At 56.9% G+C, this 26,797-nt stretch overlaps 1 protein-coding gene across 5 annotated transcripts; it reads right to left on the reverse strand.

Annotated features, from left to right (window-relative positions):
- Positions 1–571: 571 nt before the first annotated feature.
- Positions 572–26,137, reverse strand: CDK18 (cyclin dependent kinase 18). 5 transcript variants are annotated; one of them, XM_041722953.1, is made up of 16 exons: positions 25,907–26,137; positions 9,844–9,993; positions 9,561–9,700; positions 8,658–8,783; positions 8,049–8,105; positions 7,095–7,209; positions 6,812–6,906; positions 6,527–6,589; positions 5,548–5,671; positions 5,312–5,432; positions 4,467–4,564; positions 4,143–4,248; positions 3,993–4,035; positions 3,190–3,280; positions 2,787–2,841; positions 572–2,019 (listed from the first exon to the last, which is right to left on the reverse strand). In XM_041722953.1, the coding sequence occupies exons 2-16, from the start codon at positions 9,965–9,967 to the stop codon at positions 1,629–1,631; spliced, it is 1,749 nt and encodes a 582-aa protein (XP_041578887.1). In that variant the 5' UTR covers positions 9,968–9,993; positions 25,907–26,137; the 3' UTR covers positions 572–1,628. The 5 variants fall into 5 exon arrangements, with proteins under 5 accessions (XP_041578887.1, XP_041578884.1, XP_041578885.1 ...); XM_041722950.1 differs by lacking the exon at positions 25,907–26,137 and adding an exon at positions 25,649–25,789; XM_041722951.1 differs by lacking the exon at positions 25,907–26,137 and adding an exon at positions 11,956–11,974.
- Between the last annotated feature and the right edge of the window lie 660 nt (positions 26,138–26,797).

Below are 26,797 nucleotides of genomic sequence, written 5' to 3' on the forward strand. Positions count from 1 at the left end.
TAAATAAATAAAAATTTAAAAAAAAAAAAAAAAAAAAAAAGGCTTCTGGGCTGGATCACAGTGCGATCACGCGCACCCTGGTTCCATGACCTGGCCGTGGCCATCTCTCATGCCAGCCCTCTCCTACACCTACACCCCTCCTCCCTCCTTCCCAAGAAGTCAGGGAGCCTTTGGTTATGGGAGCAAGTGGGGCAGTTACATCAGCCAGCACCCCAGACTCCGCCCGGGACTCCCTCTGTGCTCTCCCGGCTGGCTCTACCCCTCAGGCGCCATCCTGGGTGAAGGCCCCCTTCACACCTCCCCACAACACCCAGGGTTGACTTCTGGCTCTGGAGGCAGCAGCATCCAGAAAACAGCAGGAAGGGTGCAGGGCGCCCCTCCCATGCCCAGGCCACCCTGGGCATTCAGAGATACACACAAACCAAACCTTGGCCTCTTTCTACATATATATACACACCTACAGGCAGCCGCAGCTGCACTCATGAGGCCTGGGGAAGGGCCTTCGGTCCTCCATCTTTGGCCTCAATCTGTCAAAATCAGCTTTTCTGTACAGACTGCTCACTCTTTTCTGTACATGAATTAAATATATTATCTGTCTTTGTGCTGAGTCACGGGATATTCACAGTACAGTGGGGGAAGAGGGGAGGGACTTGGGGGAGACCAAGAGTCCCCAGGGCTGCTCCTGGGGCTGAGGGGTTGGGCTGGGCAGGGGGCTTGTGTAGAAAAGCCGGGCCTGGCCTCCCCTTGGCCTTGTCATTCGAGATTCAGCCAAGTGTTGAGGAGACCTTGGGAATATAATAGGCGTGCTCGGCAGGGGTGGTGAGGGGTGCCTTCTTTCGGGCTGCGGCCCTCATATTCCCAACCCCCTAGGGCGGGGTTCTCGGGATCAAAGCCTGTGCCTCCTATCCCACCTTCCTCTACCTCAGACTGTGACATCTACACCCTGCCCTCTGGGGAGGCCAGGGGCACAGGGAGGCTGGTGCCAGGACTGGGTGGAGCATGGACTGGGTCATAGCGGCTGAGAAAGAGGGAAGGGAGGGGGAGGCTGTGCTAGCCCCAAGGAGCCAAGGCTGGCCTGGCACCAGTTTCAGGGTGACCCTGCATATCTGGGCATTGTCCCCAGGACCCTAGTCCAGGGCTGGCTTATCAGTGCCCGGGCAAGATAAGCAAGGGCCACTCTTGGGAAAGGGTGGACAGGTAGGAGCTTGGGTCAGAGCTCCAAGGGCAGTGAGTGATCTACCACCTGTCAATTTAAGGCAATCCCGTTCACGCTGGGGAGATGGGCAGGAGCCAGCTGAGGTGGCAGGAGTGCAGCGGGTGGTACCAAGCCACCTCTGGACTCAGTGGGGTACCCAGCAGCATACGGGGCTTCTGGCCAAGAGTGGGGAACAGGGACAGGATGAGGAAGTGGCAAAGAAAGGATAGGCTCCTACTCTGTTGCTCTGGGGACACCCTCCCTTTGGGTGGGGCGGTGGGCTTTGGCACACACACTGGCACCCAGGATTCCGGGGTCCTGGACAAGATGCCATGTCACTTCCTGCTCTCAGAGGGGAAGAAAGTGAGTGATGTGTGGGCAGGCAGCTCCTGGGTGGGGAGGCATGGTGGTGCCCATGTTCAGGGCTCAGTGCTCAGCCTGGCACCTGGATTCTCCCGTCTGTGTGGGTCCCACGCTGCTGCCTGAGCACCTCAGGGTGGGAAAGGGTCTGAGGTCCCTCCCTGCCCCCTTCTCTCCTCCTGGGAAAGCAGCTCATGCCCAGTGCCAGGGCAGGTGACAGAGGGGTTAATGTCTGGGTGAAGGCTGCAGGGGAGGCATGTGGGAAGTGGAAGAGAAACAGCCATGGCCAGCAGAGCTGCCAAAAGGTCTTCTGGGCCAGCCACCAGCCCTGGCTCCTCTGTCCGCCCAGAGCCACGCAGACCCCATCCTGCCTGCGGTCGTGCTTGCTGTGACCTCTCGTCCCTGGGGCCGCAGCAGGGTGGGCACGGCTCAGAAGATGCTCTGCCTCCGGTTCTTCCCTCGTCCTGGAGAACAGAGGGGTGGGGGTGGGGGTGTGCTGCAGAGAGGAGGCTGGGCAGGCAGTGCCCCGGGGGCCAGGAGGGAAGGGCTTTTTCCAGTGCTATCCTGATAGGGCCAGTGAAAGTATGCTCTCGGAAGCCAGTCGGTCCTGGGTTCAAATCCCATCTTTGTTACTTACCAGCTGTGTGAAATTGTGACCTAACCTCCCCTGTACCTCGGATTCACTGATTATGAAATGGGGAGCATTAATAGTACCTATTCAGGGCACCTGGCTGGCTCAATCAGGAGAGCCTGTGATGCTTGATCTTGGGGTCATGAGTTTGAGCCCCACACTGGGTGCAGACATTACTTAAATACACACACACACACACACACACACACATACAAAGTACCAACTTCAAGGGTACTTTATATGAAATAAAGCACTTGTCACATCTGAGGCCATCAGCTGTTCTAGAGACAAGGTATGGTTCTCCCAGGATGGATGTGAGAGAATTCAGTTTGCAGAGAGAATGTACGAGAGCATGCACCTTCACCAGGGCTTTGTCAGGGTGGGGGCTGACGAGGGACACATTGGAGGAGGAAGCCTGGGTAGGAGATAGGGAAACCAGCCCCTTCCCTGTGCCCCATGGGAGGCCAACGTCGGGGAGGCCCTGCTGATTCCCCACTGCAGGAGGGGCCGTGGGGCCCCACCTCTGTTCTTAAAGGGGGAGGAGCAGCCCACCCTAGCTCCTCTCAGGGGGGGTGTGGGGGAGGAGGCACGAGCCCCTACCTGGCTGCTGGAAGGCCAGGCCCCGGTAGCCCGGGTCCTTCTGGAGCTGGATCTCCTTCAGGGAGAAGATGGATGCCGCTGTGGTGAGAGAGGAGACAGGCAGGCAGAGAGCCAGGTGGGTGCCCCCACACCCACAGAGCACCCCACCTGGCCGGGCAACCCCCTCCATTCAGGACTGGCCCTGGAGCACCTAACTGGGCTTTCAGGCGGCTTCTTAGATCTTACAAGTTTTGCCCATAGTTGCAGACGGGAACACATGGAAGCAAGTCCTGTGCCCAAGGCTGCTCAGCTGGACCAGGGCCACTGGCCTCTTTGTTCCCACTCTTCCACCCGCACCTGCTGCCCCCTTTCTTTGGTTCTGGGGTGACCCTGGCCCCTCCCCCAACTTCCAGCAGACACTCACTATCTTCAAGCTGGTGCACACGCTCTCCCAGAGACCGGAAGTAGGGGTGACTCAGGGCCGCCTCGGCTGACATGCGACTTTTGGATTCGTACTGAAAGGCACAGGGTGGGCTATAGGGCCCTGGCTGGGGGACTCTGGGGACCCCTCTGCGCAGTGCAACTCCCACACGAAGTTAGATGGCCAGAATGAGAGGGGCCTAGGTCTAACCCAGGAGCCCCCAGGGTCTGCTGCCAGCTTCCACCTCCAAGCCAGCCCAAGGTCATCTCCCCGCTCAGCTCCCAGGCCTCCAGCCACCCAGAGAAAACCAGAAATGGGACTTACAGAGAGTGACCTCCTTTTGGGATGGAAATAGAGAGGCTAAAGCCACCATGATCATAACGTTAATGACAGCAATATTAACGTGTAACGCCGACAACTACCCTTTACGGTGCGCACACTTCAAGACAGGCACCATACCCGGTGCCACGATCTCAATGTGTCCTCATGACCGTCTTATGAAACAAGAATCATTAATTCTTCTTTGCAACCGAGGAAACAGGAGCCCAGAAAAGTTCTATAACTTGCCCAAGGCCACACAGCTCACACGTGGGTTTGAACTGGGAATTGAGTTCAGGGTGTGTCCGCGGACACACTCTGGGTGCAAACCAGTGCTCCTCCTGGGTCTGGGGGTGGGGAGGCAGGGTGGGACACGGGGAGAGGGGGAGCGGGGAGCACAGAGGCAGGCGGGTGGAGGGCCCAGGCGGGTCTCACGCTTCAGTGATTGGGAGGCCGCCGGTCCGGGGTGGGGGCCCCAGCACACTCACCAGGAGGAGGCTGCTCAGGAGGTGGAGGCCGTCAGTGTCCAACCTGCAGGAGGAAGGAGCTGGCACAGGCCTGGCCTGGCTGGGGGCTGGGGAGGGCGTGTGCGGGTCACCTCCAGCAGGGCCGGCCAGGGCGCGGGGAGGCAGGGCTACCTGGGAGCGTGGCTGATGAGCGGCTGCGGCAGGTACCGCGGGAAGCCGTAGGCTCTGAACTCAGACAGGGCCATCACGCCGGGCCACGTCTCTTCCGTAGGGGTGCCTGGGGAGAGGAGAGGGTGTGGGAAGGGCAGAGTGAGGAGCCGCCCGGGAGACTCGGGAGGGTGCAATGAAGGAGGTGGGGGCGGAGCGTGGTGCAGGCCGCAGGGATCGCCGCCGCGCAGAGGGGGAGCCCCTCTTCCCTGTCCCGGTAGCCGCCTGGGCTGGACGGAGTTCTGGCGCCCCCTGGTGGCGAGAGGGAGGGAGCGGCCGGAGACTGACCGAGGAGTCGAAAGATGAGGTGCAGCTCCTCCTTGACCGTGGAGCCGGGGAAGAGGGGCCTCCCCGTGGCCATCTCGTAGTGGATGCAGCCCACGCCCCTGCGGGGAGCAATGGGCAGGGGCGGCGTCAGGCTGGGCCTCCCCGCACCCGCCCTTCCTAGGGCGCTCTACCGGGGCGCCCAGGATGCCCTGCCTTGGCGGCTCCAGGGGTCCCGGCTCTGGGGTGGGCAGCCCAGTCGGCCACAGGGCCTCTCTCTCTGGGGCTTTCTCTGGGCTCTAGGGCGCTTGAGCTCCTCCTCACCCCGTGGAGTTTGGGTCTGCACCCAGGTGCAGGGCTGTCTCAAACTCTGTCCCTGTGTGCCCCCTACTGGAAGACGAAGTCCAGAAATCCACGGCCTTGGGGACCCCGTGGCACAGAACACAGTGGCCATTCACTGGAAACCTGTGCTTTAGCTTTAAAATTGGGCTGATTTGTCGTCGTTTTTGTTCTACACCAGATCATATGCACATCAATTTTAACACAAATACAATCTGTCCTTTCCAAAATTTTCAGTAGCACTGATGCTTCGTCGTTTTTACTGTGGAAGCCCTCCTGGACCCTCCCGTAACCTACTGGGGAGCCCTGGGGGGATATTTCATAAGCAGAGCCTCGGGGGGTCTGTTTAGAGCCAGGGGAACCCTAACGTAGTTCAGACTTAATTCTTTCACATCCGGTTCCTGCAGCAGGATGTCACATGGCTTCTAGTCAAAGGAGGTTAGGCCGTTCCTCGCAGAGGGCCTCGAGGCAGCAAAAAGGAATGTGAAGGTACGGAATCCCCCTCACTTGGTCCCATGGTGCTCACTCACCACATGTCAATGGGGGTGGAGTACTCCGTGGACCCCAACAGCACATCCGGGGGCCTGTACCACAGGGTCACCACCTCATTGGAGTAGGTCTTCGTGGGCACTGACTTGGCCCGGGCCAGTCCTGGGGACAGACATGCCACTGAACCTCCCATGTCCCTCTCACAGCACCCATATCCTGAGGAGGCTGTGCCAGATGCTGCACCCCCACCCCAGCCCTGGTGGGCTCTGGCTCTCACCAAAGTCAGCCAGCTTCAGCTCCCCCCTCTCACTAATGAGCAGGTTCTGTGGTTTCAGATCTCGGTGCAGGATCTTGCGGCGGTGGCAGTAGGCAAGGCCCCGGAGCAGCTGGAACATGAAAATCTGAGGGAGGAGGGGATGAGAAAGGTGAGCAGAAGGTGAGTTTGTCCCACCTGGGAGACCCTCTCTCTGCCCATGGCTTGGAGGGGTGGTGGGGTACCTGGAGAGCTACCTTGGTTCTCCACCCACACTGTGCCCCATCCTGGATGGGCTCCAACCATCCCAGGGAATCCCATTCATAGGAGAGGGCACCGGGTGGGTGGTAGAAGAGAGCTCTCCAGCTCGGGAGCTGAGGGGGGGCCAGGAAGGGCCAGGAAGCCCCGCTGTGTGTGGAGCTATGCACTTGGTTCTTTTTTTTGTTTTTAAAGACTTTATTTATTCATGAGAGACACAGAGAGAGAGCCAGAGACACAGGCAGAGGGAGAAGCAGGTTCCATGCAGAGAGCCCGACACGGGACTCGATCCCAGAACCCTGGGATCACGACCTGAGCCAAAGGCAGATGCTTAACCACTGAGCCACCCAGGTGCCCCTGCACTCGGTTCTTTAACAATGACCAGAAGAGGTCATTCATCCCTTCGATCTTCTCCAGAAGCCTCCTGTCATCCTTGTGCCCATTTGACAGATGGGAAAACTGATGCTCAGAGTTGGAGAGGGGATTTTCTTTTTTGAGGGGATTTTATATCTAGCTAGGTGGTGAAAGAGAGTGTGTGTCTGCATTGATAGGGTAGGGTGCTTAACACAGCTCCCGGTAGTCCCTGAATGGCAGTGACCTTGCACACCCTCATACACATGAAGGTCTGAGTAGCCTCAGCAGCTGGGACCCTGGTGGTGAGAGTGGGTTCCCATGCTGAGCTTGAGAACAGATGGGTACTGAGATGGGGCGCCTGAGGGTAGGCGGCCCTTACGGAGACCCTCACCTTGACATTGTGCATGCTCATGAGGTTTCCGCAGTGGTCCAGATACTGCTTCAGGTCACTATCCTGGAACACAGAGCCTGGCTCAGCCCTAACCTGTCCTGACCCCTGGCCGGAAGCCCCTCCCTGGGCAGGGCCCAAGCTCTGAGCTGTCCTTAAACCTCCCTGGCCCACTCTTCCATGGAAGCATCTGAGAACCTGATTCTAGAACAAGGCCTGGGCAGCCCCCACCCTTTTCTCCCACCCCCACCACAGAGGGGAGAAGCCGCTAGTCCCAGCCCAACTCACCAGGTACTCAAACACCAGGGTAAGAGACCGTTCCGTATGGATGAGGTCATGCAGAGTCACAATATTGGCGTGCTTTAGGTTCTTCAGTAGAGACACTGTGGGGTGACAGGCCCACCTGGGTCCCTGGGGCCCCACATACCCCTCACACACTCTCCTCCTGGGAGCAGTCCTAGGAGCCCCCACGCCAGCAATGACCCTCAGCCCCCCAGGCTCCCACTGGGGCTGATTAATGAAGCCCTCCTCCCAGGAGCCCCCAGGGGTGCAGGACCCTGGGATGCTATACCCTCTCGGATGGCAGTGCAAGGCGCCCCCTCCTCATGCTCCAGCCGGATCTCCTTCAGGGCCACCAGGTTCTCTGTCAGTTTGCTGCGCCCTTTGAAGACTGTGGCATAGGTACCCTGGGGACAAGAACCCCAGCAGCACCAGCCACACTCAGGGCCCATGCTCCTCTAACCAGTGCCCTCCTCTTGGGCCTCTGCTTGGGCTGTATCCTTCCCCCTTCTTCTCCTTTCACTGAGATTCTGGGTTTGCTCCAAGGCCCATCTGTGACTCTGTCCCTCACTCCTTCCTGTTCAGAATGAACTGTCCTTCCCATGAGCCCCCAGCAGGCTAGGTGCCCTTCTATTGTAACACTCATTGTGTTTCTGCTTATGTTGGTGTTTACAGGTAGGTCTCCTTCCTGGCTTCCTAGAGGGAGAGGGCTGTGTCTTCCTCCTGTCTATAAACTTTTGCCCACCCCAAGGCCCCAACACAGAAGCAGAGTGCAGTGGTAAGAGAAACCGCTAATGGCATACAGTGTTTATTACCATGTGCCAGGCACTGCCTAAATGTATAAATGTTATTATAGTCACCTATTCTGACCTCATGACAACTCCAGAAAGCAGAGCAATTACATCTCCATTTGACAGAGGAAGAAACTAAGGCACAGAGAGGTCACCTAACTTGCCCAAGGCCACAGAGCTAGTAAATGGTGAAGTAGGGATTTGAATCCAGAGAAATACTTGCAGAAAAAGAAAAAAAAAAAAGACTGGATTATGCCCCAGAGCCCACGGGCCCCATTCCATCCTCATGTCCTCCTTCTTGAGGACCTGGGACCCCTCAACACCTGCAAAAGGCTGGGCCAGATTGGACAGCCAAGATGGTATGCCTATATGGGGCGGGGGCAATGAGAAGACAGGACAGGGTGTGCAGGGGGAGAGCCTGTCCCTGCTCCTAACAGGCCTGCCCAGTCTCTTACCTCCCCCAGTTTGTCCAGCTTCACGTATGTTTCCAGTTTCCCAAAGCCAATATCTGACTGAGAGGGAAAGACATAGGGTCCTATGAGCTGGAAGGCTCCAGTAACCCCACATACATGATACCCCCCAGTCAGCTTCCAAAAGGGAAGGGAATGAGACCCCCTGTTAGGGGGAGGGAACAACAGAGGCTAGCAGGGATGAGGGCAGCCACAAATCCTAACCCCGTGATGAAAGTGGTCCCCGAGACTTAACAATACAGATTCCTGGGACCCACCACCTGGACTCTGATTCTGTAGGTATCTGGAGTGGGAGCCAGAGTCCATGTTTGCAAGATGCTCCCAAGGAAACATTATAAGCAGCCACGACCGGAAAGCACATGCCAGCTGCTCTATGGGTCTCACCACGGTGGGGCTCCAGCCCTGGGCGGGCGCTCACCCAGGGGATGGACATTGACCAAGGAGCACAAGCATGTGAATCAGCTGAGGCCAGCAGGTGGCACCAGAGGTCCACAAACTGCTGCAGGCCTCAGCTGGACCAGGCAAAACTGAGGTGTCCATGCTGGGGAGAGAGGGTGGTCCACCCTGGTGACCTCTGACCCTCCTGGGACTCACCAGGGATGCTCGGCGGGACATGCGGCTGAGTGGTTTAGGCAGGTCTGGACTCTCCAGCTGTAGCTTCTGCAGGAATTCCTGGGGTAGGCGGATGTCCATGGGCAGAGACAGCCTCTTACTGATGTCCTATATTAGCCGGGATGAGACGGGGACACCAGTGTCTGCTCCAGGTTACCTGGTGCTGTAGGACCCTTGCTTTTCACCCTGGGGCTGGCTTTCCCTATAGAAGCAACCCTAGCAGGGCCAGACCACGGGCTGTGACCCTAGGCTCACAGCTGCTTCAAGGACATGCTGAGACATCTGTGAACACCCGGGAGTTGCTGTGTGACCTTAGGAGGTCCCCTCCCCTCTCTGGGCTGCAGTATAACCCTCTTTAGAATGGGATTCCTACGGACATGAGCCTATTTTTCTTACACATGGGCATATGCCTACGAGCCATAAGAACAGTGGTCAAGGGCAGCCCAGGTGGCTCAGCGGTTTAGCGCCGCCTTCAGCCCAGGGTATGATCCTGAGGACCCAGGATCGAGTCCCACGTCGGGCTCCCTGCGTGGAGCCTGCTTCTCCCTCTGCCTGTGTCTCTGTGTGTGTGTTTTTCATGATTAAATAAATAAAATATTAAAAAAAAAAAAAAAGAACAGTGGTCAAATTGTCCAGCCCTCGTTATGTACCAGGACTGCTCTATGCGCTTGGGGTATATTAGCTTGTTTAATCTTCATGATGACCATTTTAACACAACAAGACTGGTATGCGGAGGTTGAGAAACTTGCTCAAGGTCACAGAGCTGATCAACAGCAGAGCTGGGATTTGAACCCATGAAGTTGGCTCGCAGGCCACCGCCCTCCTTGGACATGCGTGGCTGGCGTGTCCTGCTGCACCCACAGGGGAGAGCCCAGAGCCCCTCACCTCCATGGAGAAGCGGCGCTGGTTCTGCCGCCGGTACTGCATGCCAGGGGACGGCTGCCCAGGGTCCTCCCCGCTGTCTGTCGGGGAGAAGGTGCTGGTCTCTGGCTGGGGGTCTCTGCTGAGAGGTCCGAGCTGCAGATCTGAGAGGGACAGGTGTCAGCTGCCCACCCAGCCCCTCTGTCCCCGGGGGGGAAGGGAAGGGGCAGGGACCTGTGCGGGGCAGGGGGGGCCCAGAGGGGCAGGGGGCGGCCAAAGGGGTGTGGGGGGCAGCCGGAACCCTCACCCTCATTGCGTCGATTGTGTAGCTGGTTGAACTGCTCTGTGAACTCAGTCAAGGACTCTTCGATAGTCTCGGTGCGCGGCACTGACAGGGAGAGGCGGCGCTTGAAGTTCTTCATCTTGTTCATGGTCAGCAGGGGCCAGGCAGTGGGGCCTGAGGCGGGGGAGCAGAGAAGAGCAGGTGAGAACAAGGCGTCAGGCCAGCCTACACTGGATGCGAGAATTCGAGGTCTTGGTCTCCGTCTGCCCATTGAGCTCTGGGGCCCTGCATTTGGGAGTTGGGGTTGCATCTTCCTCACCAAGGTTCAAGGACCTAGCCCTCCTCCTCCCTGTGGACCCCATTCCCCCCGGACACTCCCCTCCACCGCCCCTGGGAAGGTAGTCACACTATGTATTGGTCACTATAGCAAAGTATTGCTCATAATGATGTGCCAGCAGGATCCTGAGGGCCTCACCAAAACTAGACAGTAACCTGTGAGCTGCTGGAGGTCTAGAGAGTTCTCAAAAGAGGCCTGGAGGGGCAGGGAGTGGACCAGAACTTGGGCCAATAGTTCTTTACTAACTTGTGTGTAAGAGCTTGAGTATGTCAACAGTCGGTAAGCCTTACTGATTGACGCCCAGAAGCTGAGCATCAGCTTGGCCTACAGCCTTTGACGTAATCTGGTCCAAACCCCACTTCATCCTGATACTGACCCCTGGAGGTCCCTCTCTGGCTGGCCCTAGGTCCCTGGATGACGGGAAACGAGAGGGGACAAAGGGAGGGGATGTGTGCCTCTGAGCTGGCCCAGCCCCAGCTCTCCAGCTGAAATAGGGGAGGTCGGGAGCTCGTCTCAGGGGAAACACAGAAGTTTGCTGGAAAAAGAGGGCCCCAGGGACAGGAGGCTGAGCCCCTCTCACGCCAGAGCCCTGATGGGGCAGGGTGTCCAGTGGGCAGGGTACACAGTGAGGGAGAAGGGTGGGCTACTCTGGTCCCCTCAAGGCCCCTTCCCTAGCCAGAAGGGGCTCCTTCCCTGTGGCCCCCCAGCCCCCTTACCCTCTGAGTGAGGGGATACCCTGCTGGCCACGCAGTTAGACTGCTTCTTCCCACAGACCCTTCCATCTGTATCTTGCCCTGAAAATTCACCTTCTTCCCCAATCACCCCCCAACCTCCCTCCATGATTTCGTAAGCTCGCCATGGCAGCCCCTCATCTTGCTCTGCCCATATCTCCCTGCTCCCAGGAGAGCAGAGACCAAGAGGCCTCACAAGTGCCCCACCGACGCCCACCCAGAAGGCATCCAGGGCCAGCCCTGTGATGTGAGGGGGCCACCCTACACCCTCTCCCAGCTTTTACCCAAACCCCCGGCACAGCCCATTCCCAATCACTAGCCAGTATCCTGTTGCCAAAGGAGGGGGCCACCAGACCCCTCCTGAGTCCTCCCAGCTGAAGGGATTATGGGTCAGTGAACATGTTTGCTTTGCTTAAAGATCATCTTTCTGTCCTCAGCCAGCCTGGAAAGGGTCCCTTCCCTGGGTCTGCAGGCTCCCGGCTGCCCCCAAATGCAGCTGAGCTGGGGCCCTGCAGCAGCCCTGAGCCAGAGACTGGGGAAGGCCAGGCCCTCCTTCCTCAGGCCGGTGCCCCTCGGAGTAGAGGTCTCGGGTCTGCACTGCCAGCCGAACCCATCTCTGTCAGTGGGCCCCGGAGTGTCAGTTGAGCTCAGCAAGTGAGGACTAAGTAGCTACTGGGGCAAGCACTGTGCTAGGCACTCACAGTGGAGTGAAGTGCACTCCCTATTTTCCAGGAACTCAGGGGCTGGTGGTGCCTCCTTTGATGAGAAGGTATCAGAAGCTCTTCTTCCAGCTTCCTTGCTGGGCTTTCCCAGCAGCCTTTGACTTTCCTGATTCTCCAGCCCTAAGCTCATTCCTGCCAGCCAGCCTCAGTGGCTCCGCCATGGCCTTTGTGGGGTTGGGCCTGATGTCTGTAGGACTCATAGACATGAAGCTCGCAGAAGGCAGTCACCCCGCCTACCACTGTAGTATGCACCCAGCCAGAGGCCAGAGGGCATCCCATAATGGAAGCTTCGTGACAGTGGCAGCACACGGGTTCCAGGGACAAGAGGACCTAGAGATGTCCTTACCTGTTCCTCACATCTCCCAGCATGACAAGAGAGTGAAGATGTCCCCACTGGACAGGTCAGTTGTTTACAAAGTTGGCTGAAAATGAGTAGCACCAGGGAATATTTTTAAAAATTCAGATTCCTGGGTCTCACTCTCAGTTTCTGGAACTGAGGATGGTGACTGGGAAAACGAATTTTTAAAAAAAGCATCCCCAGTGAGCTGGACCTGGAGCCATGGTGAGAAGCATCTGAGGTCTAGGTGAGGGATGACAGTCCACCCAGGTTTCCAGATTGCCCTCCTGTGCTGAGAGGGGGAATCCTCCTAGCTGGGAAGATGTAGGAGGGGAGAAGGCATGCTGAGCGGAGCAGAAGCTCCCCCATCCCCGCCCCCACCACTCAGAAGGGGAAGAAATGTCTGCCCTGCAGACTCATGGTCATGGTTCTCCTAAGGCTGGGGGGGGCGGTGGCAGGGGAACCAGGCACTTGGCATCTTCGGGTCTGAGCTCTGCCAAGAGGGACTAGTCACGCCCCCTTCTAAAAACAGGGCTCCCCCATAAAGCCGTCCTGCAGTCTAGGATTTATGGGATGGCATGTTGGGTTTGTGTTCAGGAATCCACCAGTAGCTGCCATAAATCTTACATCCTTGCTCTTGTCTGTGGGGGAGGGGGGCCCATTAAAAGCCTTCTAGGAGGGAAGCCCCCAATTTCTGCAAAACAAAAGAGAACCAGCCCTGAGTGGCACCTGCTCCTGCTGTCCCCTTGGCTCCTCTTAGGAGCCAGAAGCTACCAGCCTGGGCCTAGTGTGAGATGGAGGGTGGGCTGGGGAGCTGGAAGGAGGCTGAAGCTGAGGACAGCTTCTCAAGCAGGAATGTAGGGCCAAGCGATGCGGAGGGATGGGGACCAGCTGTCCTCCACCCACTCAAGAAATCCAGAGGAAATGGTTGTCTCTGTAGCAGGAGGGATGGAGGTCAGATGTAAGGATGGACTTTCTGATGGTGACAGAGGAGCAGGCGGCAGGGGTGGTGACCAGAGCAGAGAGTGGATGCCTCTCTCCGCTGGGGACAATCGGGGCATTGAACCCGCCAGGGTCTTGGGTGTGACAGGGCAGACTGAGTAGTGAATGGTCTCTGTTGTTCCCGAGCTCAAGACATAAGATGGCTCTGTCACTTTTCTCTTGAGAGAATCAGCTCTTCAGATTTGGGGGTCAAGGGAGAAAGGAGACAGGAAAAAGGCCTGTCACCTTGTTGCTGTCTGCCCCTCACCCCCATCTGGAGACAGAAGGGCTCAGTGTGACCCAGCCCGAGGCCAGCCCAAGGCTGGGCACAGTGTGGCCTTTGTCCCTGGGCCAGGGAGCCATCTGGGGCTGTCCTCGTGCAACTGGTGCCAGGGGAAGAAGGAGATGGGCATCCAGGGATACTGGCCTGGCCAGGCCGGGCTGGGGGATGCTGGAGGAGAGGGCTGCCCCTCAGGAGCCGGGGGCAGGTCCCCCATAGGCAGGCCTTCCCTCCTGCCCGCCCCGGCCCCCGCCAGGTAGGCCCGAAGGTCTCAGCCACCTCCTGCCTCTTCCTCCCGGGCACACACCCACCAGCCCGAACTTCCTGCTGGTGCCAGAGGAGCGGGCGGCACCGGCGGGAGGAGCCAGGCCAGGAGGAAGCTCACACTTGCCCGGAGGCCACCATGTGCCCAGTGGGGAAGGGCTGAACTTCTGGAATGTTAGCGGGAGAAGCCCTTACAGACCCGCCCTCCAGGCCCTGCTGCCCACGGGGGACCCGAGGCGAGGCTCGGATGAGACCCCCTGACCTGCTCAACATCCGCGCAGCAATTTCCTGGTTACCAAGCGCACGACCTCCGTGACCAAAACATGGCTCCTCGCCTCTCCCACCGGCGCTCTCCCCACCCTGCCCTCCCTTTGGTCTTGGCTGGAACAGCCGTTTGCAGTTCCAGGCCTTTCCCCCCGAACCCCGAATAAAAAGCCAAATTCATATTTTGGTGCCACCATTAGCAGGGCTGGATGGGGACGCTTAGGTTACACTTGGGTTATATAATGTCTCTTAGCTTCGGCTCGAATCCTTCACTTGACAATTATTTATTAACAGCTACAGGGGGCCCTGGGTGGCGCAGCGGTTTAGCGCCTGCCTTTGGCCCAGGGCGCGATCCTGGAGACCCGGGATCGAGTCCCACGTCGGGCTCCCGGTGCATGGAGCCTGCTTCTCCCTCCTCCTGTGTCTCTGCCTCTCTCTCTCTCTCTCTCTCTCTCTGTCTGTGTGTGACTATCATAAATAAATGCAAAAAAAAATTTTTTTTAACAGCTACACGTGCCGCGCACTGCTGGAGATCTCGAGAGTCTGTTTACAAGAGAAACAGACGTGGGCAGCCCCGTTGGCGCAGCGGTTTGGCGCCGCCTGCAGCCAGGGCGTGACCCTGGAGACCCGGGATCAAGTCCCACGTCGGGCTCCCTGCAGGGAGCCTGCTTCTCCCTCTGCCTGTGTCTCTGCCTCTGTCTCTCTCATGAATAAATAAAGAAAATCTTAAAAAAAAAAAAAAAAAGAAACAGACATGATTTCTGCCCTTCTGGTACTTACATTTTAATGGTGGGGAGCAGCACAGACAAGAAAATAAATATATAAAATGCACAAGATGTTAGGTGGTGCCAAGTGCAATGGAGCAAAATAAAGTAGCAAAGAAAAATGTGGGGTGGGAAGGCAGGATGTTGCAATTATAAACCGAGTGGTCAGGGAGTGGACCACCTAAACAGGTGGACGGGAAAATGACATTTCAGGAAGAATTCCAAGAAGGTGAAGGCAAGGGAGCTTGTCATGCGGAATGTAGGGGAAGCAGATCGGCGCAGGAACAGGAGGTGCAAAGGTCCTGAGGCAGAAGTGAGTTTGGAATGCTCTAGGAACAGCAGTGTGGCGGTGGAGGCAGCCATAGGGGAACCCAGAGGAGACTGTGTCAGCCCCTCACAGGGAACAGGAGGGTTTCAGCAGATGAGTCATGTGATCCCACTTAGATTTTAACAGGCTCCCTCTGGATATGGTGTTAAGAACAGACTGTATGGGCAAGGAAGGAAGCCTAGTCAGAAGGCTACTGTAGAGATCCAGGTGACAGATGGTGGTGGCCGAGACCGTGTGGGAGCAGTGGAGGTGGTTGGTTTCGGGATATATTTTGCAGGTGGAGAAGCCAAAGGGATTTGCAGATGGATGTATATGGGGTGTCAGAAAGGAGTCAAGCCAGGCTCTGGAGAGCTTTGGCTGGAGCAGCTGGAAGGATGGCCACACAAGGAACGCTGGAGCGGAGGTCCGGGAGGGAAGACCAGAAACCAGGTTTGGGGCAAGTGTTTGGTGTCCAGTGGACGTCTTGGTGCAGACGCTGGGTAAGCTCATGCGATGCATGGAGCACGAGGATGGCGCCAAGAGATGTTAGCCCTTCTCTCCTCCTCTCTCAAGCTCCTGCTCAGATGCAATGATATACCGGAAAAGAGGCCCCAGATAAAACTCATCAAACATCCTCCACTTACAGCCTACGAAGTGCTCTGAGACCCCCGATGGAAAAGGGGCAGGCAGCAAGAGCACGGCCAGCTACCAGCAGGCCTGACCACCTGACTGAGAGGGAAAGACTAGGCGGGCAGGGTCCCACCACCACCACCAGTCTGACATGACTTGCTGGGGCCACACAGGGCGGGGACCCCCAGCCTCCTGGCTGACTGCTCTCAGCCCCGGTCCTCAGAGGGGAGAAAGCCCCCATGGCAGGCCAGGCCAGCCCACACGCCATGTCCAGCTACTACAGACACAGCCTGCTGCACGCCCCCTCCCTGCTGCCAGGACAGCCTCCTCCAGGTGCCAGAACTGCCACCTGCCCTGGGTCTGAGCCACCTGCCAGGCCTGGACTGGGAGACTACAGAGGCAGAGAAGGAGGTTGCCAGAGCACCCAGGGAAGCAGGGCAGCAGCCTCCACCCCACAGAAGTGAGACTGGTGTAGAGGTCGGGGGTCAGCTTCCTCCCTTAATCTCCAGGGAGCCAGGCTTCTCAGCAAACCCCTCTGAGAAGCCTTTGGCCTTCTCCCTGAATAAAGCCTCAATTCACAGCCTGCACCCAAGGTCCTTCGATCCAATCCCCTACCTCCAGTGCCTTGGGTCTCCCCAGTCCCCACAACCCAAGCTCGGCTCCAGCACTTGCATCCCTGCACACAGTTCAGGCCAACTCAGGCCTGGGGTCTTCCAAGGCTTTCCTGAACCCCCAGGGCCCCTGCACGGCCCCCCAACTGGCACAGTCCAAGGAAGTGCATCATTTCACAGGGCCACAGGGAGGACTTCTCAAGCACATCTCTGGGAGGGGGGGTGGGGGTGCCCTGCTCCCTCTGCCTGGTGCTGGGGACATACAGCAGAGGCACGTGGTGAGCACCTCCTGGGTTCCAGGAACACGTCACCCACTTTTCCGAGTCCTTCTTCTGCTTTTTTCCTGTTTTCTTTTAGACCTGTCTCCCAGGGCCCAGGGGCAGAACGTGAAGGCTCTAACTCCCAGCTGCCCACTCTGCAGCCCAGAGGGTCTGAGCCTCCGTCTCTAAGGCCAGTCCCTGACCAGGATCCTTACGATAGGACACCCTCTGTTGCCCACTCCCTGACACCACGTCGGTCACTCTGCCACTTTGGGCCTTTGGGCAGGATTCAAAAGAACAAGAGGCCACGGCTGACCAAGTTTGCAGACGTCATGAGCTGGGACTTCAGAGACACTCCCTCCTCCCAGTGAGGACTGAGCCTCAGGGAGCCCTGTAGATACCATCTCTTCCTTCATCCTCCAGCTGACCCTGCCCAGCACAGCAGCCCACAGCGTGGGGTTTCCATTTCCCTCCCTTGAGACAAACTTCAGGGGCAGTCAGTCAGCAGAAGCCTGGAGCCCTCATCCTGACCTCACCCTGCCCCAGCTCCGGCCTGGATGAGAGGCTGCAAGCCTGGGGCCTTCTGGGTGGCCAGAACCTAAGAGCACAGAGGCCTGCAGTCGTCCTGCCAGTAAGCAGATGCTTCCCACAGCCTCTCTTTGGAATGCAGGAAGCAGGCGGGGATGGCCTTCCGGGAGCCTGCAGGGCTAACCTGCAGGATGCGTGGTCAGGAGGTGAACTGTCTGGGGCTCAGGGCTGCCCTTGCTCTTTGGGCAAATGTGCCATTTACCCCTGCAGAGTGCCACCTGATGGAAGTGTCCTATAATGAGGGACACATGCTGGCCAAGCCTGTTTCCCAAAATTCTCTGCTGTTTGGAATATGGAAGAAATCCCAGCTCTCCCCCTTACCAGCGCTGTGACCTGGGAAAACACCTCATGCCTTGACTTCCCTGTCTGCTAGATGGGGATAAGAGCTAATCCCAGATCCAACTGCCAAAAAGCTACCAGACTTAACTTTCTTGGTCACTTTCTGATGGGGTCACTCCCCTCTTTAAAATCCTTCCATATAACACTGCCCTCAGACAAAAGTCCAAACTCCAGGGCTCAGCAGATGGAGCCTCTTGTATTTTGATCTGTCTCCTTCTGGGGTCTCGGCTCTCACCCCTCCCTCCCTGGAGGGTCCAGTTTTATAGGGTGTACTTGGCATTCCCAGAGTAAACCACACTAGTGCCCTGCAACTTTGCATGTGCCGTTCATTTGGCCTGGGATGCCCTTCCTCATTGGTAAGACCACTACCAAACTCAACTCAAGTGTCACTTCCTCTGGAAAGCCACACCTCCTTTCTATAGGTAAAATGGGAGGCTTCCTCCTTGTGGCTTCCAGACCAGCCTATGTACACTTGTCCCTGGATGTCAATGTCCTTCAGGACAAGAGCACGGTCTCAGTGTTTTTAGGTTTATCTCCCCAGGCCAGCTCCACTCTGAGTACTAGGTCTTGAGCACACCTGGGGTGGGCCTGGCCCTGCCCTCTTTCTGGGCACACCAGAGCAAGGCCTGTGGTCTACTCAACCAGCCCCTAGGCCCCCAGACATTGTTCCTCCTTGGTTCTCCTGACTCTTGGTGGGAGCTAGAACATTAGCAGGATGGGTGGGCCAGGGACTAGGGGAAGCCAAGGTAGTGCTCGCATCTTCAAGGCTTCAGAAACGCATAACATCTTCTAAGAGGCCTTCTGTGATGACTGCCACTTCTCCTCTGGCCTGAAAGCCCACTGGCCCCAGCCTATGGCATCCTGGACATCCCCAAGCAGAGAGTTTGGCTCCCTGGACTGTACCTGTTCATGTGTCTACTTCCTCCCTGGTTTGCCTATGAGCTTGTTAAGAACAAGGACAGGGTCTGACTCATCATTACACCCCCAGGGCCTTGCCCTGAGTGAACCCTCAAACGGCCAGCAAGTGAATATCTGAAAGCTGTGAGTTCTGAGTTCTAGGGCCTGTGTGGAGACAAGAGAGCAGCCAGGAGACGATCAGTTACCCACTGGGCTCAAAGCCTCAGCTCTAACCTAACCTGCCTTCTCTGGCCAGCTCTTGGCTCTGACGGCGGTAGGGGAGCAGGGAGCCACTGAGCCACTCCTGCCCAGCAGCAACTCCCTCAGCGAGGTCTATAGAGATCTCTGCTACGGCAGATGATCCACAGTGAGGATGGACTGGGGATGGGGAAAGTCCTAATGCTAGGTTTCCACCCAACACCGTTGAGTCAGGGCCTTCCTCATGGGCTCCCATCCCTCAGGGGCAGATTCCCAGGGCCTCCTAGGTCAGGTGCACTACTTGGGTTAGACCTTGGCCTTGACCCCTACAGATGATCTCCCCTGCACATCCTAACTGCCCACTCTAGCCCCACACCAACCCTGCTGATGCTCACTCTGTTGCTCTCTTTTTGGCTTCCTAAGGCTCAAAGAATGGAGGCCCATATATCATCTTCTGCTTTTTCTTTTTGACCTTTTGGGAGACTCTGGATTTACAAAAGTGATAAGATTGAGCAAGGCGCCCTTCACCAGTTCTGGTCCTGGCCGTGCAGAGCATCCCAGACCAGAGGCTGCAGCAAGGGGCAGTATAGGCAAGGCCTGTCCCCACATGGCCCTGCCTTCAGACCAGGCGTGCCTCCCCTTCCAGGCAGAGGGGACCCTTTCTCTGTTCCTTTTAGCAGGCTCCATATAAGACCCTCAAGGAAGGAAGTTCCCTCAGCCACCTTGCCCAGCATTTTTAAAACCCCAAAGTCTGGAACCTTTTCTGAGGTCTTCCTTCAGTCCCAAAGGAACCAGCTCACACCTATCTCCTCCCCATTTGCTTAAGCACAGAGGCTGGTGCCCACCATCTTCCGCACAATGAAACAGAGGAGGGGCAGCCCCAGTGGCTCAGCGATTTAGCACCACCTTCAGCCCAGGGCATGATCCTGGAGACCCGGGATCAAGTCCCACATCAGGCTCCTGGCATGGAGCCTGCTTCTCCCTCTGCCTGTGTCTCTGCCTCTCTCTCTCTCTCTCTGTCTCTCATGAATAAATAAATGAAATCTTAAAAAAAAACAACAACAATGAAACAGAAGAGAAATAAGGCATATCAAGTTTGCCCACCTGCTAGATCTCCCTCGTCCATACAAGAAGCCCAGCTTTCCTGGTGGTCTGTCTTGGGATCTTTGTTAACATCAAGTGTGGCATCCCTGGGGACTTCTCAGTCCCAGGAGCAGGGAGGGCAGGACAGGAGGCTTTCCCAGCATGTCTAGACTGTATTCCTATTTATATTCCACTCCCAGCATCCTCCCCTGCCCCCTTCGGTAGAGCCCACCTTCCAACAGGACCCCCCACCTTCCAACAGGACCCCCACCCTGCCAATGTTCTCCAACCTTTAGGCAAGCTGGCCTCCTCACCTCACCATGGCTTCCCTCCCGCCAGGTTGGGCCTAAGCAGGCCCCTCAGCCCATACCACTCCCACTCCTCCCTGCCTCCAGGGCCCCCTCTGAGAAACCTCTGAACATCTCACCCTGGTCCAACTCTTTGGTGCTGGTTTCTCCTAAGCACTCACTCATTCCATGAGCACCTGCTCAGGGCCAGCCACAATCCTAGGCACCACATCCTGTCTTCCCCTCCCTTGGCCTCCTGGCTGGACTCCTCCTGCTTCTCTCTCCCTCCCCCATCTGTCAGACTCACTTCCTCTACCTGACAACTCAATGCTGGCCCTCTCCAGAGTTCCCTCTCCAGCCCTCTGTCCTTCCCCTCTACACACTCTTCCTGGTGATTTCACCCTCTCCCGTGGTGGAAACCACCAGCCACGTGCCCATGACTCCAGACCCATAGCTCTGGCCCCAGCAAGCCCCAGCATCTCAATGAGCGGGTCCGACTGCCTGCCAGCAGGGCCCTGCCCTCTGGATGCCCCGGGGTGGGGGGCATCTCACACACTAGAATAAACCTCACTGGGCCTGGAGGGAGCAAATCGTTTGACATGTGTTTTGAAGTGAGAAGGGCAGACAGACATGTACAACTTGTCAAGCTCTATGTGCACTGCATATACACATGCCACACACATACGCTTATATGCGTGCACTTATTAAACAGGAACACCACGGATAATCCAGAAAGATACAAGGTACTGTGAGAAACTCTCCTATCTTCTTGTTGCTAATTTGCATCCTCCAATACTTCCATAATGGCCATTTGTTGCTTATGTTAAAAGAAGTAACACTTCTTTTTAAATGAAAAGAAAGTATTTTTAGATTGAGATTCCAAAACTCTTTAGTGCAAGCCTGGGAGAACTATAATTATCTCAAACAGGGATTGGCAAACTTTTTCTGTAAAAGGCCAGATAGTCAATATTTTCAGCTTTGGGGGTCATACAGCCTCTGCTGCAATCACATGACCCCCCAGGTACCCAGGGACAAGATGGAAACAAGGGAGTGAGGCTGTCTTCCAGTAAACTTTTACTCATGGACGCTAAAATCTGAATTTCATGTAATTTTCAATGTCACAGAGTATCATTTTCTTCTTTTGAATTTTCCCCAACCATTTAAAACTGTAAAGATCATTTTTAGCTTGCATGCTATATCAGAACAGGCTGGATGTGGCTGAGAGCCCTGCCTTATTGAGACTTGCCCCTGAGCATCCACTGCCTGAAGGGCATCTGAATCCAGCACCCACCCATTCCTTTGGGAGGTGCTTTTTCTCCTCTTATCAGGCAGTGAGGAGGCCTTCCAGGGTTTCCCCAGCCAGGTGGCAGGAACTGGCTTTGCGGGCCTCAGCTGGGGAAAGCCCTCATCTGTGCTCTGGAGTTCGAAAGAATGGAGGTGGGGTCCTTCCTGCAGTCTCAGAGCACAGCTCACCTTAGCAGCAGGATTGGCAAAAGTTGGAACCACAAACCAGTAGTCTTGGATGGAGCTTTAGAAATCCCTTGGCTGTGCCCTCATTTTTCAAGACTCAGAAAGGGAAATGACCTGCCCAAGGCCACTCAGGTTGGAGCAGCAGAGCTGAGATCAGAAGTGAGGGCTAATGACTGTGACTTCAATGCTCTTTTTGCTCCATTGGGGGCTACGAGGACCTGCCCAAAGATAGCAGTCCCTGCACGGGCAGCGTTACCGGGCAATCGGCAGCCCACTCAAGGACCACCCTGCCCTAGGAAAGAATCAATGTTGGGTGTGGCCTCAGCCCAGAACATGGCACCCAGCCTAGCCACAGTGGGGGGTACTGGCAGCTGGGTTCCACACCAGGTACAGGTAGGGGGCTCTGGGACCCCTCATCTGGCCTACATCCCATGCCCTACTGGCAGAGGTGGTCTGGAGACCCAGCACTGCTCACATTATGAGTGATACCCTTGGGCACAGAACTTATCTCCTACCTGCTCTCAGGCACCAAATCCTGCCAGGATATGGAGGAAAGACAGAACAGGGCCTGGTCACCCAGCAAGGATCTCCTTTAGGGGCTAGAGGAGAGAAGTAGTCCTGCTTTCTGAAGGGACCCCCACGGGCAAGAAAGGTTAGGCTTCTTTAGGGAAGCAAAGGTGTAAGGGCAGACATTATTCTGGAGTTTTTTCAGAACTTACCATAATAACAATAAAATGCAGAAGATCCTTGGAACCAGGGTGAGTAGAAACGTTTTAGGAATAGCTCCCTTCCCCATCTGAGGCCTGATTGTGGTTTCTACAGGGACCGGCTAGAGGTCGGGCTACTGAGAACCACCAAATGTGTCCCAGTGACTCCATTGGCCACTGCCCCTCGCTAATGACATGAGGTAAGGCAAAAAGCCAAGAGTATCACGGCCACTGTCTCCCTGACATCCTCGCGAGCGCAAGAAAGAATACTCCCACTCTCCCCATTTTCTCAGTGAGGAAACAGGCTTGGGTGAACAGGGCAGCACCTGAGGCAGCATTTACTCACCAGCAGGGGCAGGATTAGAGTCAACCCCGAAGTTGGTAAACTGCCCCCACTTGTGCTGAACAGAGGACAGGCGCTTGCATATGAAGAATGAATGAATGCACCAGCTGATTAGAGAGTTGCCTTGTCTGTCTCCACGCTTTCAATTCCAGGGAAGACTTACATAATGTCAGTAGGTAGGGTGGGGGCACAGGGTGAGACCTCAATCCACAGTTCCAAGAAAGAGGGTCTCACCACCCACCCGTCCCTTCATAAGTTCTGGCCAATGTGTCTGAAACCAGGGCACCCTGTCTTACCAGGGACACTCACACCTACAGGGAGCTTCAAGACCCTTTTTGGTTGCAAGCCAAACCTCATTCTTGCTTCCCTACCCCTCCTCCCCTGCAGATGAAACTGGTAAGATATCAGGAGCAGATGGGCTCCCTTCAGACAGGAGTCCTGGCTGAGAATTGCCTACAGCTTTCCCTCTTCTTGATCTCCTGGGGCACCACTGGCCAGCTCTTGGCAGGCCCGGCCCCAGCTCTGTGGTGATCCTGGGCCTCAGGCCCTCTGCCTGAACCACGGTTAGCTGGCCTTAGAGCTGGGGTCACCGGTATGCACGTAGCCGTGGGGACCAGGACAAAATGGGCCTAACCACAGGGAGCTCCCACCCCCTGGAGATGGCAAACCGCCCACTCAGCAGCAAATGCCAGGAGGGCAAAGGGACAGGGTCCAGGGCCAGGGAGAGAAGGGGTTAGGACAGGACACAGGGCTACAGAAGAGAAATGTGACTTGTTCCCAACGAACGAACAAGGTGAAGCTAATCAGGTGAGTTTGGACTGGGGCCAGCCACTCCCTCACAGACGACAGAGCAGAACAGGAACTGCAATTCATTAAGTAGCCCGTGAGGGTCTTCTTACCCCAGGGGAAAGAGGCCTTGCTGGAGGCCCCTAGGAGCCGAAGGCTATTGGTTTTCCAACTTCCAGTGCCCACCCGGCTCATGCTGGAAACTAGAGGGCAGAGTCCCCACAGCACAGATTCCTAGTCCCCTTCTAGCAGGTTTCCATCCATCCTTTCCAGGATGCTTAGGGCCCAGCCTGCTGGGATTAGGAAAGCTTGCCTCAAAATAAATAAATAAATAAATAAATAAATAAATAAATAAATAAATAAAAATAAAAATAAAAATAAAAAAAGGAAAGCTTGCCTCGGTCTCTATCCCAGAGCCAGGCATAGTGTGATAACTGGGAAATTTCCTTCCCAAATAACCATGCACAATTCAGCTAGCAGTAATTGAGCATCTGCTACATGCTAGGCGCTATGTGTTATTTCATTTAGTTCATCTAAATCTACAATGATCCCCCTTTCACAGATCACAAAACTGAGGCTCAGAGAAGCTCGAAAGTCTGCTGGGGAGATGAGGGTTAGCTAGTATGTTCTAGACCCGGATTCTAACAAGATCCTGGTTTTCCCTCCTCTTTAGGTCTCAAACTCAGGGAAGGGAAGGAATTGGGAGGGATGGGTAGAGATGCTGGATAAAAGTCCTAAACAGGGTGACCCCAGAAAGAAGAGGCATGGTTGCAGTAGAAGGTGAGAAGACCAAACTAGGCTCTCTGGGCTACAGCACAGGGCATGTTTGCCCCGGGAAACAGGAAGGCCCAAGCCAGAGTCTGGATCTATAGAGAAAACAAGTACGGCCCTAAAGGCAGCATCAAGTCCCCTGGGACCTAGGGGTTGGCTTTAGAGGAGGCGGCTGGATCCGATGAGATCTCAGGCCAAGAACCTACTTGTTCCTCAGATGTGGTGTCTTCTCTCCTGCCACCCTGGCACAGAACAAGTGAGAGCCTCCTTACCTGGAGCACCACACCCATCCATCCCTCTTTCTCCTGAGGACCAATGTTGAACCAGAGAACTCCAGAGCCGGCCAGGATCTCCCCTGATGGGGCAGGGACTGTGAGCAGGGAGCTGTGGGCTAGATCCCACTTATATGAGACTTGGGGAAAATTGGTCTCTCAGAGTCTCTCTTTCCTTGCCTATCAAGCGGGATGGTAATACCCACTTTATGAAGCATTGTAACCCACTGTTTGGCACCCAGTGGATATTCTATAAATGGTAGCCACTAAGGCATTCAGAAATCGGATGTAACTTACTGAAGTCTATTCTGACTTTGGAAACCCCCATAAATATGGGAAGAATGAGGGCTCCATTCTCCTGGAGGGGCATGGGCAGCCAGCGGGGAGAGTCCCAGGAACCTAACAGGCAGCGAGGCTACAGGGGTTGAGGGGAGGGGAGTCTCACTGGCTGCCTGGGAGATGGCTGGGGCAAAGTAATCTGAGCCAGTAGCTTTGCTGTGGCAAGGTGACCCTCTCTCCAAACCGCCTTCAAGATGCAGACCCAAACCCAGAAGCCAGTGTTGCTTGGGACCATACCTGCCTCCCCTCAATGCTAAGCAACGTTTCCCAGCCCACTCCCGAGGCCAGACTAAAAGGTAGGGGATCTCCGTGGGTGAGGGTGCCTGTCAGCATCCTCTGGGATTCTGATGCCCCAGCCCAGTGGCCTGGAATGTGCTGTGTGCCCATCTCATATGGTCCTGGCCATAAGGGGCAAGCTCGTGCTGGGAGTGAGTCACAGTGCCCAGGCCGCAGCTGGGGAACTGCTGAGGGTTGAGCTGGGGGTAGAAATGAGATTCCTGGGGAGCTGACCCCCCCCCCCCAACACAGCCCTAACTATCCTACCCCTGCTGTCAGGAAAGGGTTCAGAGAGCATTAAAGAGGCCACTGGTGCCTAGGAGGGTGCTGACCCCACAGCACAGAAAATCAGGCACTGTCTCAACAGCCCGACGCCCACGGGGCCTGCAGACAGCTCCAGGGAACCCCCGCCTCCGCAGCCAACAGGGAGAGAGAGGAGAGGCCTCCGGTCCAGACCCCATTTCAGATTTCAGATTTCAGATTTCAGATTCCTGATCCTCTCCCCCTTCCCCCGCCCCCCAAACAGCAGGATCCTCAAGCCACAGGGCGCAACAGGCCCCCGCCCGCCTTCCCAGCGCAGGTTAACCCTTTGCCCGCGGCTGCTGCGGGGTCCCCGTGGTCTCCCGGAGGGGGTGCCCGGGAGCGGCTGCCATCCCCAGGCCCCGGCCCGCCCCGGCGCGGCTCACGTGTCCTTCCACCTTCATCCCGGGGCTCTGCCCTCCCACCCTCCAGCCGCCGCTCCGGAAAGTTCACCGGAGCCCAGGGAGCCCGTGGGGGCGCGATCCGGCCCCACGCTCGCGCGGGCTCCGCTGTCACCGGAGACTCCCGACCCTTGCCCTTCCCAGAAGGAAGGGCGATGGGAAAGCGCCCGTCCGGAGCCTGGGTGGAAACTTTGCTTCCTGGGGTTCAGACCGGAGCCCGCGGGCCGAGTGAGTCCCAGCGGAGGCTCCCGGGGGTGGGGGGCGGCGGACGCAAACCAGCGCACCTGCACCTCGGGAGGGGCCGCTCGGGGCATCCCCCCCCCGGCGCGGGGCCCACACGCCTCGGGATCCCGGGTCTCCCCGCGGCGCTCCGGCTCTTCCCTCCAGCCGCCCGCCCCGGGGCCAAGCGCTCTGGCGCCTTTAAGAGCCGCTCCGCGTACCTTTGCTCGGGCTCCCCGGGGCCGCGGCCCCCCCGCCCCTTCCCCCCGGGGCGCGCCGCCCGCCCGGCCCTCCCGACGCTGCCCGGCGCCCGCGGGACTCACCGCGCGTGTCCTGGGGCCGCGGGGCTGGGCGCCGGGTCCGCGCCCGGGGCTCGGGGAGGCTTCCCCCACTCCGGAAAGGTGAGCGGCTCCCCGGAGAAGCTGCAACCTGAGCTGGAGGGGAGGAGGAGGAGGAGGAGGAGGAGGAGGAGGGGAAGGGAGGGTGCCAGAAGGTGGGGAAGAGGAGGGAGGGGGAGGAGGAAGGGAAAAACCGGCCCCCGCCAGAGTTTTTCACGTGTACAAGTTGACTCCTCCCCCGTCCCTCCAGCCCTGCCCACAGCCGCTGCCAATCCCCAGGGCTCCCTCTGCCCGGGTGCCCACCCCTTTCTCCCACTCTGGGAACCAGGGTCCAAGTGCCTCTTCCGGTTTCATTCCTAGGCCTGGCCTCTGCCAGCCTTCTGGGGCTGGCCGGGAGAGCCTTGACTAGGCGATGAGCCCCCCTGGATCGGAGCACCCCAGGACTGGAGCCAGACCACCAGGGGTGATTCGCCGACAGTGCCTTTCTCCAAAGGTAGCTTGCTCACCTTCTGAGTTTGATCCTGGATCCCAGCACCTGGCACCCCAGGAGCTTATGCGCACAGATCCGCCCTGTTGTGGCCATATTTCCCTTTAGGGTTCTTGGCAACAGTAGCCCCGGGCTCTCCCTCTGCCTTGTCCGGTGGAACTTGTCACTTATCTTTTGGGACAAAGCTCCCACCTGGTTGACCCCACCTCTTCGGGGCCTCCATGAAGCTTCACTTTTAGCCATCACCCCCACTTACTACCCTGAAAGGTAATTCAGTTTGTTCTTTTGGAATTCAACCCCTCAGGCCAACTGAGAATCATAAAACAACAACAAAAGCCTTAACAGATTAGCTAGGGCTGGTCCAGCTTTCATTTTACAGAAGGGGAAAC

Source organism: Vulpes lagopus, chromosome 11 (genome assembly GCF_018345385.1).
Source record: "Vulpes lagopus strain Blue_001 chromosome 11, ASM1834538v1, whole genome shotgun sequence".
In the NCBI taxonomy this organism is placed as follows: domain Eukaryota; kingdom Metazoa; phylum Chordata; class Mammalia; order Carnivora; family Canidae; genus Vulpes; species Vulpes lagopus.

Bases quoted from the DNA above. Each gene is read 5' to 3' on its own strand.
- CDK18 (XM_041722953.1), bottom strand. From the start codon at position 9,967: ATGAACAAGATGAAGAACTTCAAGCGCCGCCTCTCCCTGTCAGTGCCG. The intron at 5,433-5,547 runs GTGAGAGCCAGA...GTCTGTCCCCAG, and splicing joins GCTGAAGCTGGCTGACTTTG to GACTGGCCCGGGCCAAGTCA. The intron at 4,036-4,142 runs GTAGCCCTGCCT...TTCCTCCTGCAG, and splicing joins CTCATCAGCCACGCTCCCAG to GTTGGACACTGACGGCCTCC.